The 13,466-nt window shown below is 41.8% G+C and overlaps 1 protein-coding gene and 1 long non-coding RNA gene across 29 annotated transcripts in view; one reads left to right on the forward strand and one right to left on the reverse strand.

Moving 5' to 3' along the window:
- The window catches only part of SCAPER (S-phase cyclin A associated protein in the ER), a 568,707-nt gene that overhangs the window by 22,539 nt on the left and 532,702 nt on the right, over positions 1-13,466 (reverse strand). For all 28 annotated transcript variants that reach the window (XM_077939992.1, XM_077939989.1, XM_077939985.1 and 25 more), the window contains 2 exons: positions 11,303-11,540; positions 6,013-6,162 (listed from right to left, as the gene is read on the reverse strand). In XM_077939992.1, coding sequence (XP_077796118.1) covers positions 6,013-6,162; positions 11,303-11,540 — 388 coding nt within the window. The remainder of the gene's footprint in view (positions 1-6,012; positions 6,163-11,302; positions 11,541-13,466) is intronic.
- On the forward strand, positions 1,485-3,945 carry LOC144330012 (uncharacterized). Its single transcript, XR_013395819.1, has 2 exons — positions 1,485-2,813; positions 3,855-3,945. It is a non-coding gene; the product is annotated as an uncharacterized LOC144330012 (long non-coding RNA).

A 13,466-nucleotide genomic window follows, 5' to 3' on the forward strand; every position in this document is an offset into this window, starting at 1 on the left:
TAGAGATGGGGTTTTGCCATGTTGGCCAGGTTGATCTCAAACTCCTGACCTCAAGTGATCTGCCTGCCTTGGCTGCCCAAAGTGCTGGGATTATAGACTTGAGCCACCACGCCTGGCCCCATTTCAACTATTTTTAACCCCACAATTCAGTGGCATTAAGTATATTTACAATATTATGCAATTATCACTGCTATCCACTTCCAGAACTAATTTGCTTCTTTGTAGAGTCAGTGATGCTTAAACCTCGAGAGGGGAAAGAATTTATCTATGATCACACAGCTAATGGCAGAGCTGGGGCTAGAACCCAGGCTTTCTATCTGCTAAACTGTGGTCCATTTCTACTCATAAAACATGTTCATTTACACTTTCCAAGATCTTTATGAGTCTCCCTGAATAAGGCATACAGATAGGCCCTAGAAGCTTTCCAGTCAGCATCTAAGGGGCAGAATGGCAGTTTCTCAAATGTACTGTCTTGGTGAACCTGCATCATCTTCTACATTCACCACCGCTAGCCAAGATACACTTCAGTGGTCACGAGTGGATGGTACCTGGGACATGCCTGGCTTTCTTAAGCAATGTAAGATGAAATGAAAAGTACACTGAGTTGGGCTTTGCAAAACCTGGATGCTAGTCTTGATCGTTCATAAAGAAATGATTTTCTGTGTCATTTCAGGGAGCTTACTTTATCTTTTAGAAGCCCAACTGCTCACCTGTCTGTGAGGTAAGAATAATTCCTGTACTTACGGCCCCACTAAAGTGCTACTGAGGCTCAAGAGACAAGAGATGGGAAGAATAGTATAAAGAACTCTACAAATATAAGGTATTTCTACCTTATTTCTCTCTCTCTCTCTCTTTTTTTTTTTTGTTGAAACGGAGTCTCGCTCTGTCACCCAGGCTGGAGTGCAGTGGTGTGATCTCAGCTCACCGCGACCTCCGCCTCCCAGGTTCATGCGGTCCTCCTGCCTCAGCCTTCCCAGTTGCTGGGATTACAGGCATGTGCCACCACGCCTGGCTCATTTCTGTATTTGTAGTAGAGATGGGGTTTCACCATATTGGCCAGGCTGGTCTTGAACTCCGGACCTAGGATTACAGGTGTGAGCCACCATGCCTGGCCTCTACCTTATAATATTTCTAATATATGGCTGGGCGTGGTGGCTCATGTCTGTAATCCCAGCACTTTGGGAGGCCAAGGTGGGCGGATCACCTGACGTTAGGAGTTTGAGACCAGCCTGACTAACATGGAGAAACCCCGTCTCTACTAAAAATACAAAATTAGCCAGGCGTGGTGGTGCACACCTGTAATCCTAACTACTCAGGAGGCTGAGGCAGGAGAATCGCTTGAACCTGGGAGGCGGAGGTTGTGGTGAGCCAAGATGGTGCCATTGCACTCCAGCCTGGGCAACAAGAATGAAACTCCATCTCAAAAATAAAATAAAATAAAAATTTCTAATATAAATATTATGCTTAGTAATATCATCTCCATAATGTGCAGTGTCTCAGCTTCTTACAATTACTATCTTTTCTATCAGCTTCTTACTTCTCTACTTTTTTTTTTTTTAAATCTTGTTCTTTCTTCTCATAGATTGTTGCATTTTAGCAACTGCCCCAGATCTAAAGTGACCTCTCTAATCTTCCCTCAAATCAGAAGTGGATGTCCAGTTTGGTATTCAATCCTTCTGGGAGGCAAGGTGTTGAAACACAGGGTCTGGCTTTTTTCACTTTTCTAATTTCTTCCTCAGCGTGAGCTTACCTCTCACCAATGATCTTCAAACCTCACTGTATCCTCTTCTTCTCCAACTGACAAGTGACAGGGTCTCAGTCTCTTCCTCCTCCTTGTATTGACCAGTGCTCTCTCCACCCATTTCATCTGCTTTTTTTCTCATCCCAGCATGCCCAGTCATCACCTTCCTACCATGTCCAAGTCAGGTCTTACATGCCATCTCCAAATATGAGTCCCCCATTCCTGATACCCCTTAACTCTGAGCCCAGAGATGCCAAAATTGTGTGTTTTATCTAAAGGAGAGAATTAATATGTGATCCAGCATCAGCAGAAAAACTGTCTGAAATCCCATGAAATTCTGAGTTCAGTAAGTTTATCATAATAGAGTTGGTTTAAGCAAAAAGTTTTAAACCATCCTTAATATGAAACGCATGGAAAGAGCTGAATTTTGTCCTGCAGAACTGCACACAGCAAAATATTATCACATATACAAATTACTTACATCTTTCAAAGGCAGTAGGCAGTGTCTTCATATATAATAAACAATTTAAGTATAAAATAAGACATTTTTAGGTTAACCATGAATGTCCATACAAGATAAAGCCATATAGTTGTTAAAAATACTTAGCAAAGATTCTGATATAATGTTAAGTGCATAAAGCAGGACACAAGCATTTGTACAGTATGACCTCAGCCGTGTAAAATTACTCATAGAAAAGAGGCTGGAAGGGAATCTGCCAAAATGTTAACAGTGGCTATCTCAGATAGTGAGATCAGGAATAACTGTGATTCCCGTTTTTTTCTTTATACTTGAACTGTCTTTTTCTCTTCCCTTTCCTTTTCCTTTCCTTTTCTCTTCCTTTCTCCTTCCTACCTTCTTCCTTTCCTTTCCTTTTTCCTTTTCTTTTCTTCTTTCTTTGAGACAGAGTCTGGCTCTGTCTCCCAGGCTGGAGTGCAGTGGCGGGATCTCGGCTCACTCCAACCTCTGCCTCCCATATTCAAGCAGTTCTCCTGCCTCAGCCTCCTGAGTAGCTGGGATTTCAGGCGCCTGCCACCACGCCCAGCTAATTTTTGTATTTTTAGTAGAGACAGGGTTTCATAATGTTGGCCAGGCTGATCTCGAACTCCTGACCTCAGGTGATCCACCCGCCTTGGCCTCCCAAAGTGCTGGGATTACAGGCACAAGCCATTGTGCCCGGCTGCCCTTTTTCACAATAACTAAAATCAGAAAAATAAAATCAACTTTTAAGATAAAATAAAAAGCAATTTAATGGGTTGAATGGATGCACATGAAGAAAAAAAAATCTACACGGATGATTTCCCTCAACTTTCCTTCCTCTGAGCAGTCTGTAAGAGACCTGTGAGCCTACTAGGCTTGGTCCACAGAGAGGACAGAGCATCCCCATCAGGGAGTGCTTGAAAGGGAAGGACACTGCCTGTGCTGTAGAGGTAGGAGGGGAGAAAAAGCTGCCATCTACTCTCCTGGCAACAGGGTCTGTAAAAGGGGAACTTTTCTGGTATAATACTCTGGTAAGGATCCAAACTGTCTATATTTTAGCCATGGGAATCCTTCTAAAACAGACTGCTTATTCCTGCAGTGCGGTTCAGGGAATGACTGAACATACACTTTGCCTCCATGCTTACTTGAGGTATTAGAGGCATCAACAATCATCTAGGAAATACAGAGCAGGGCTCAGTGTCCCTTTGAACCCAGATGGCTATGACTTCTGAGTTCTTGGGCCTGCCTTATTTATTTATTTATTTTTTCTTTTTTCTCCTTCTCAGGAAAGCAATTTCAGCTCTCATTGTGCAGTTTCTTGCCTTGTACTTGGCTCTACCACCACAACCATCTCTTTTATTCCTGCCCAGATCTAGTTTGCTGCAGGCTAGATAAACCTTGCAAACATACTTGTTAGAGATTTGCCTACAATACAAATTAGGAAGTTTAGAGTAAGGCTGGGCACGGTGGCTCACACCTGTAATCCCAGTACTTTGGGAGGCCAAGGTGGGTGGATCACGAGGTCAGGAGTTCCAGACCAGCCTGGCCAAGATGGTGAAACCCTGTCTATACTAAAAATACAAAAATTAGCTGGGCATGATGGTGGGTGCCCAGCTACTCAGGAGGCTGAGACAGGAGGATCGCTTGAACCCGGGAGGCAGAGGTTGCAGTGAGCCAAGATCACACCACTGCACTCTAGCCTGGGCGACAGAGTAAGGCTCTGTCTCAAAAAAAAAAAAAAAAAAAAAAATCAAAGTTTAGAGTAAGAGTTAAGGGGTTGTTCAGAGGCTTTTCTTTCTTAGCTACAATCTATACAATTAAGGTTGGCTGAGTAGGGAGCTTTTTCTTTTTTTTTTTTTTAAGACGGAGTTTTGCTCTTGTTGCCCAGGCTGGAGTACAATGGTGCAATCTCAGCTCATCGCAACTTCTGCCTCCTCCTGCCTCAGCCTCCGAGTAGCTGGGATTATAGGCATGCGTCACTATGCCCAGTTAATTTTGTATTTTTAGTAGAGACGGGGTTTCTCCATGTTGGTGAGTATGCGGCTGGTCTCAAACTCTCGACCTCAGGTGATCTGCCTGCCTTGGCCTCCAAAAGTGCAGGGATTATAGGTGTGAGCCACTGCGCCCGGCCAAGTAGGGGGCTTTAGATAAATGAGGTTGTCAGGAATTACTATTTGATATGCTAGTTATGCCATAATCCCGGCTTCAAAAATAAAGAGAAATAAGGTACTTTATTATTAGTAAAAAATCTATAACAGATTTTCCAACATCTTAAAAAAGCAGAAAGCAGGCCAGGTGTGGTGGCTCACACCTGTAATCCCAGCACTTTGGGAGGCCAAGGTGGGAGGACTGCTTGAGCCCAGGAGTTCAAGACTAGCCTAGGCAACATGGCAAAGCCCTGTCTCTACAAAAATTAGCTGGGTGTGATGGTACCCGCATGTGGACCCAGCTACTCAGGAGGCTGAGGTGGGAGGATCGCTTGAGCCCAGGGGGTCAAGGCTGCAGTGAGCCATGATCATGCCACTGCACTCCAGCCTGAATGACAGAGCAAGAACTTGTCTAAAAAAAAAAAAAAAAAAAAAAGGCCGGGCGCGGTGGCTCACGCCTGTAATCCCAGCACTTTGGGAGGCCGAGGCGGGCGGATCACAAGGTCAGGAGATTGAGACTACAGTGAAACCCCGTCTCTACTAAAAATACAAAAAAAAAAAAATGAGCCGGGCGCGGTGGCGGGCTCCTGTAGTCCCAGCTACTCGGGAGGCTGGGGCAGGAGAATGGCGGGAACCCAGGAGGCGGAGCTTGCAGTGAGCCAGGATCGCGCCACTGCACTCCAGCTTGGGCGACAGAGCCAGACTTCGTCTCAGAAAAAAAAAAAAAGCAGAAACCTTTTTACAAATGAAATCTTTTTTTTTAAAAAAAATAATCTATGAAATATTGCTCTGAAACCAAATAATTAAAGTAGTTTAAAGCAAAACTACTATGAGTGACCCACGGGAGAGTCCTACCTTCTCAGCCTCCCACCAACACCAAAGGAAGATTCTAAGCACCTAGGCAGAAGCCAGGAGTCAAGAACAGTTTCATAGAACACCAGACTCTAATACTATATGAAAAGTGACCCAACTTGGAAGATGTAAGCTACCTTATCAAAACAAAAACCCTGATAGCTAGAGCAGCAGACTCCACGTGGTAAGGAAGTACATAGTAAAGAATCTACATGGTAAGAGAGTACATGCTTCTCTGTGGCTTAAGAATATTTTATTACAAATATTTTATTTTATAGCTCTAAGAGGAGGCCCTAATGCTAATCTAGTTCTTATCGAATCTATTTGAAGAGGGCCAGGTGTAGTGGCTCATGCCTGTAATCTCAGCACTTTGGGAGGCCAAGGCAGGCGGATCACCTGAGGTCAGGAGTTCAAGACCTGCCTGATCAACATGGTGAAACCCCATCTTTACTAAAAATACAAAAAATTAGCCAGGTGTGGTGGTGGGTGCCTGTAATCCCAGCTACTTGGGAGGCTGAGGCATTAGAATTGCTTGAACCTGGGAGGTGGAGGTTGCAGTGAGCTGAGATTGCACCACTGCATTCCAGCCTGGGTGACAGAGCGAGCCTCTGTCTCCAAAAGAAAAAAAAATCTATTTGAAGAGAAGGAGTTAGAGGCATATTCCTGGCGTCTGGTTAAAGGGCTTTACAGAGGACATTTGGGTTCCAGCCCATTAGCCTGCCTTTTCTCATTCTAATACGTCACACTCTCAGCACTGGGGGGAATGTTCTAAGGAACTTTCCAGGGCCTCTTACCTGGTTATCTGGGTGGTTAACAGTGAAGTAGCCCACACAGACGATGACCTCATGAAGGAGGCTTTCACAGGAGACTTGGCTGCAGTGGCCCAGCAGGGAGCTGGCCATGTGCCGGAATGCAAGGGACAAGCCCTCTGCCCCTACAATAGACTGACAAAGACAAGGAGCAGTTAGAAGCCCTCAGCCCAGGGAGAGCCAGGGCTGCAAATCACAAAGCAAGACTGGCCCTGTGCATTTTCTGCCACGGTGCTGGAAAAACATGACATTTCTACAGTACTATACTTAACACTTCAGTTTAGGGGTTCTTTTTCTAATAAATGACAATAATAAATACAATGTTTACCTGAAAAGGGACAGTAGCAGACCAAACGCCTATACCACGTGGATCAAGACATTATCTACCTAAAGCACAGTTATTTATTCTATTTTTAATAACTTAATTTTTCTCATATACAAATATTCTTACTGTAGAAAATCTGGAAAAGCATAAAAAACCTAAAATTCACCTGTAAATCTACCACTTAGCTAAATTCCAACAATTTTTTTTCTGAAGGAGAAAATAGTTTCTTGTACACAGAGTTAAACATATATTTCTAATTATTTATGTTTAAACAAAAATTATAAATAACAACTAGTTATTATTCAAATAAGTAGCTCTATAAACCAAAGGCTCCCAAAAGAATGTAAAAAAAAAATACAAAAAATTCTCCTTAAAACCATGAAACCCCTCAGCTATGGGACTTCTGGGATCCTTTCTCCAGACAGGCAAAGGGCTGTCGGCGGTGGGCGACTCAAGAAGAGAGCCTGAGTCTGTGCAGCTCTATTTAATAAACATGTCAAACAGACAGAGCGACAGGAGGGCAAAGGGGAGAGGCGAAGCCCACAGAATACACTCGCAGCCCACACTGGAATGAAGCACCACTGCTGGCCTGTGGGAAAAGGCAGCGTTTTAAACTCATCTTTTGATTTGAGGTCTGAGTGGGCTTGAACCAGGTTGGATGCGTTGCAGCTTGGACGTTTCAATGAATTCACTTTACCTAACTGGGTGAAACAGAGCCATTTTAGTGAGCATTCTTGAAACAAAATTATTGCTAAATTTTAAGAGTGCCTTTTGTCTGTTTCACAGCCCCAAAACAAACAAAAAAAATGTTCTTCAAGCCCCAAAGAGACTTCAGAAGGGCTTTGCTCCTTTAAATCAAGTAGTGACACTTTCTCAGCTCAGCCTTTATTTAATTAGTCACGTCCAGCATGCTGTGACCCAGTGCCCTCTGTTTAACCTTCACTGATAAGAGCAGGTCAAGGGGCATATAAGTTTGAATGTAAAAATTAAACCAATTTTTCAAGGAAACTATATTTCCTTTTTAGCCAGAATTAATTGCCAAGTCAGTACATTGATTTGTTTCCTGAGACCACCTTCAATTGTAAAAACTGTCAAACTGAATGCAATATACAATATCCCCAGTCTCAAGGCCACCCATGCCAATATGAATTCAGAGTGAAATCAGACTCTTTGCTGAAGAGAGAAAAATATTTTGACAGCCTTATTAGTATACAATGAAATGGAACCAGCTAGGAAAATACTCTAATGGATAACCTTTTGTACTATTACATGATGGGTTCTCACACAAAATAAGCACACAGGTTTGTGGCTTTGAAGAGGGTGAAGGAGCACTGGGAATGCTGCATTCAGTTTCCAACCTTCTGACTCAGCATCTGCAAGACAGTTTAGGTAAATTCTTCTTCTCAGAAACTGAGTCAGTTCACATTTTCTGAGGGCCTACTATCTGCTAGTGAGCATAGCACTTTTATGCAATCATATTTAATCCTCAAATAGTCTTGTGAGGTAGGTGTTCTTAATCTCTATTTTACAGATGAGGAAATGGAGTCTTAAGTGTTCAAATAACTTGTCTAATGTCATACAATTTGAAGAGGTAATGTGATGGCTCAAAGTCAGGTCATTCTGACTCCAGATCCAGGGGTCTAATGAGGATGTCTCCCTGTAACAGCTCTGTATTCTTGTGATGCATTCAAACCCAAATCATCAACGTGTCTTATATCATCTCGTCTAACTCTTCAGCAGGTCAGACAATTTATCTCACTTCAGTTTTTTTCTTCAGTTCCTGTGAGCCTCCCAGGCAATTCATAAATTATCTCTCAGATTTTTCTGAGGTCAGATCATGCTGAGATGTACACCTTCCTTCTTTCCACTTAAAATCTGTTTTCCTGTCCTTTACATACATAGTTCCTAAAACCTCACTTTTGACATGTAAGTTGTTTTGATGAACCAGAACATGCGTTTCTCTGACCACAACGATCACAAAAATAGTACTTTTCTGGAAAACTCATCCATTGCTATACAGTACAAATACTATGTATTTAATTTACTTAAGCTTACAGTCTTGATCACGTCCATCTACATCAATGGTGTCTATGTAGACAGATGTGTTGCTTTACAAAGCTGGTGAAGCCTATGTTTCCCTTCCCTTGAATATGGAAGGCTTATGACTGATTCAACCAATAAAGTATGGTTGATAAATAAGTGTATGACTTCTGAGGCTAAGTCATAAAAAGTCCTGTAGCTTTTGTTGGTTTCTCTTGGAACACTTGCTTTCTGGAAGCTTCCTCTTAGGACACTCCCACTCAGAATCGAGACAGCATAGTGTTTTAAAAAGTCCAAGTCACATGGAGAAGCAGTAGGTAGATGCTCTGGCCACCAGTCCTAGGTGAATCTTGTCTTTGAGTCATCCCAGGCATCAAACATAAGAGTAAAGAGCCTCCAGATGATTTTAGCTCTTAGCTATAGCCATGACATCATGGAGCAGAGACAAGTAATTTCCACTGTGATAAGCCCCATCTGAATTCTGAACTCCTAGAATCTGTGATCAGAAATAAATGTTTCCCCTACTAAGTTCATCTGTTTGTTTTTAAATGCATAAAAGTAATTAAGAAAAAACACATAGTCATTGGTATATATTACAGGCCCCAATGCTAGAAATTCTGGGCATTTAGGTCCCCTCACATGCTGATGAGGAGTCAGAAAGAAACATGAAGGGTAAAGGCTACCTGGAAACTATAGCTAGGAAGAGAATGAGAAAGAGTAATGGCGAGACTGATAAAATAAGAGAGGAGAGACAGGAGAGAGACAAAAAAGAAGAAAAAACAGGAAGGAAAGAACTGAGAAGGAAATATAGAGTTGCATGAAAAGAAGGAAGAAAAGGTACTGGAGAATTGTGAGAACCAGTCAAGAAAGGGCATTCCAAATGACAGCCAGGGCATTTGATTTTTAGAATAATTGTTTTTTATTTATTTTTTATTTATTTTGTTATTTCATTTCTTTTTATCCCTAGAGACACTGATTTGGAGAACAGTTGAACCCTCTTGAGCCACTCTCGTTTTATTCCTGCTGTTTTTGGCAAAAGTGGCTCAAGTGGGGATAAGTTTCAAGTCGGATATAGCAAGGATCTGGAAAGGAGAAATGTTTTTTTTATTTTAGTTGGGCACCAAAGATTCCAGAAATAGGCTTTTGATTTTTCTTTTCCTTTTTTAATGAAATCACTTGACATTATTGCCCATTATTAAGCCCTTTAGGCTTAAAGGCCACTAGGGAGCAGGTCTGGTTGAAGTTCAATGGTGCTCCTTTGTGAGTGAGCCTGCACAGGCCACAAGTTCACAGGAGGAGAGGGGCAGGGAGCAGGGACCTGGGGCTCCCTGACAGAATGACTGACTGAACAGCTGACTTATCCTAGATGCTTGTTTATGATGTGGAGTCCCCTGTAGCAGTATAAATGTTGGTGAAGAAGACCCGTGAAACAGGAAGCTAAGAGACAGTTTTTAGATATTTGCTATTCCATAATCTATTAACAAAAGAAATCACTCCCTTTCGACACAGCTGATGGGTAGACTGGTAGACTCCATATCCTGAGCATGTAAAGTTAAGGTTCCCTGATTTCCAAACTGTTTCCAGACAGAATACAGTGGGCTTAGGTCTTCAAAAAACACAGATGTTATGTTCAACCCTGAGGCGAGAACCACTGACATTTTTTTGAAGCAGATATCTCTCATTTATATGTGACTGTAACCTCCCAGAACTCTACGTATTGTGCAGTCAGTTACCACCTAAGGCTAGTTCAACTGCTCTGGAGACAGAAAAGCATTAACCCAAAGGAAGGGATTTCTGTTCTCATGACAGATAAACTAATTCTACAAAGTTGAAAGATACTAGATCCAATGATACAACTTAGTCACAAATTTCCTTTTTTGAACAAAATGACAGGAAGACATCAATTAAAGAACTGTACATTTGTCATCAGCTACAATATAGAAGTATTCCTTCCATCTCAGAATGGCAAAGTCCACTATTTTCATACATTTGTATCTCTATAACCTTTTTCCCTCTGAGCAAAGCAATTCATCTAAATTATGGGTTCATCATCTGCCAAGTTTGTTCCTTTTTTAATGAAATCACTTGACAGTTAATAAACTGAAAGAGAAAGTCTATTCCTTGGGGCTTGCTCTGTTCCAAAGGTTCAGTGTTTTTGAAAATTAAATTTCCTACATGAAAAAAAAAATCTGTTTCCAGGCTGACAGTCTGGTGTTATAGCATAAAGCAATTCTTCTTTCTTTAGCTATAAAAACTTAATAGCTAAAGATGCAAATCCCTGTAAAGCTAGTTACACACTTTACCCTGAACACAAAATCAGCTAAACCATCCATAGAAAGTCATATCAATCAAAGAATTTATCTAAAAAGCTAGTTATATACTTTACATTGGACACAGAATCAGCTAAACCATCCATAGAAAGTCATATCAGTCAAATAATTTATCTAATTTTGGTTCTATTTACATAAGAAACCATTACTTTCCTTAATATTTAAAAGTTGATGAGATGATAATGTCCTGATCTAAAGAATTCCAGACAAAAGGTTTATAAATAGCAGCATGGCAAAGGATGAACATAGGCTTTGGAGTAGGAGAGTCACAGTTACTTGTCCTGGTTCATACACATGTAACCGTGGGCAAATTTCTTAACTGTCAGCTTCTCTATCTGTAAAATGGGTATAACAATACTTTGCATGGTAGCTATGAGAATAAATGAGAATGCTAGATGTTATAGAGCATCTAATACAGTTCCCAGAAAATAGTAGCTTAATAAATTATAATATATATTATAATTCCATTTATTGTAGTTTATTCCTTATACCCCAATTCAGGAGAAGAACCTGACATCCTATCTACACGAAAATATTAACTCTAGATTGGTTAACATTGATATAAACCAATACTTGGTACCTGAAAAGCAGGCAGATGAAGAGCTGCAAAGCTGTTGAAGAAACGTAAACTCTGAATGGCTACTTGGGTGGTATTTTGGGTGTAATTCTCCTTGGGACTGGCAGTGCTAGGGTCCAAGATGGTGCCATGGAAGAGGACACAGTAGAGCATATGAAGAACTCCAGCCAGGTCAGTTGCCTGAAGAGCAGCTGTCAGCCCTGTGGGATCCTGGCGATTATTGTCAAATATGCTGTATGACCTGACAAAGAAACATTCAATTCTTTGAGAAAAACTACTTAAAGGATGTTAGCAATTTGTATAGGTTAAATGAAACAAGACAATCAGACCATTAAAAACAAACCATCTGAGTTGTGCAATATGGTAACAAAGAACTTCAAGGAATAAATCCCTCCCCACCAACCGCACTGTGGCTTTCTTTTTCTTCTGGAAGACCAGCCTGCTGCAGCAGTGTCAACTGAGCACTCTGCAGCCAGTGCTGAGGCTGCCAACCACCCTTCCCATACTTTGTAGCCTCACGTTGTTTAGTATCCTGGGTCTGGGCAAAGTGGACAGTCTGTGAAAGCTTTTGGGACTCAGAGGCCAAAAACACACTCCTAGCTTCCTTTCTGGATAAAGGCACTCTTCTTAGGGGAGGCAGCTATTAGGAAAGCATGAGGCCTCAAAAACCCAGTAATGTGTTGGTATACTGTGATAGGGAGATTCTTCAGCTGCTTCTGAAGCCCCTTTTCCAACATTGAGGAGTACAGGCGGGACAGGTTGTAGAAGCCAAAGCTCCAAGAACAAGCAAGTACTGGATTAGGTCTACACAAATCAGATGAAGTCAGCTTAGCTACCGTGGCAGGTAATGTTACAGAAGAGCAAGAAGAGACAATGGCAGTGGCAAATGAATTCCTAAAATCAATAGTAAAGCAGCAGGGGTATGCTAAATCTATCTCATCCTTGAACTAAGGTATTTTATTATTATTATTTTTTGTTGTTGAGATGGAGTCTCGCTCTGTCGCCCAGGCTAGAGTGCAGTGGCGTGATCTCGGCTCACTACAAGCTCTGCCTCCCAGGTTCACGCCATCCTCCTGTCTCAGCCTCCCGAGCAGCTGGGACTACAGGCACCCGCCACCACGCCCAGCTAATTTTTGCATTTTTAGTAAAGACGGGGTTTCACCGTGTTAGCCAGTATGGTCTCGATCTCCTGACCCCGTGATCCGCCCACCTAGGCCTCCCAAAGTGCTGGGATTACAGGGGTGAGCCACTGCACCTGGCCGAACTAAGGTATTTTTTATTTTGCTTTTACTTTTATTTATTTTTTAAAAATTTCCTTTCTTTTCACAGGTGTTAAAAAAAAAAGTAAAACCACTCAATGTGAGGGTTGAACCCACTGACTCTGGGATTAAGAGTCCCACGCTCTACCAACTGAGCTAGTCAAGCAATTCTGAACTAAGGTATATGTGAAGCATCTAGTGACTAAGAGCAGGCAGTTATAGTAAACATGGCTGCCAAGCATTCACCCTTTTAAACAAAAACTGTACAAAGATTTCTAAGGAATCACCTCTCCTTAACTCATAGCCAATATGCTTCACATAAATTTCCCTCCCTATTTACTCTGGCTCAAGGGTATCCAGGCCTACGGTTAAGCCATACATTTCTCTGGCTGTTGAGCATTACTCAGGGATGGCACATGCCACAATCAGAGCTAATGGGATAGAGGGAGATACTTTTGCTGAGACGCTTGGGAAGAAGTCATCACTTTTTCCTCTACTGGGTTTGAATCTGAGATGTAAGGTCTGGAGTTGCTATAGCCACTTGTAACCACTGCACAAAACCGCAGGTCTCTTAGTGCTCTTTCTTCATGACACTGATTTTTCTCAGGAAGGCAAGTTACAAGTTTCTACTCAATGTCTTCCTTTAATGTGGCACGATCTACACAACACTGAGCAGGAGTGCTTTTATGTTTCTGGCATGGCATACTACCTTTCCCTACTTTTTAACACTATGAGTTAGTGTTAAAAATCTGGGTTAGTGTATGTACAGGGGTGTGTGTGTGTGTGTATGTGTGTGTATATATACATGTATACACACACATATACATATATACACATATATATAGGTTGTCATTTGTCATTCCTTTCAGCTGGATGGGAGGTAGTCCTTGAAGAACTATGCTTACTTC

The sequence above is a fragment of the Macaca mulatta genome, chromosome 7 (genome assembly GCF_049350105.2).
Source record: "Macaca mulatta isolate MMU2019108-1 chromosome 7, T2T-MMU8v2.0, whole genome shotgun sequence".
Taxonomy (NCBI): domain Eukaryota; kingdom Metazoa; phylum Chordata; class Mammalia; order Primates; family Cercopithecidae; genus Macaca; species Macaca mulatta.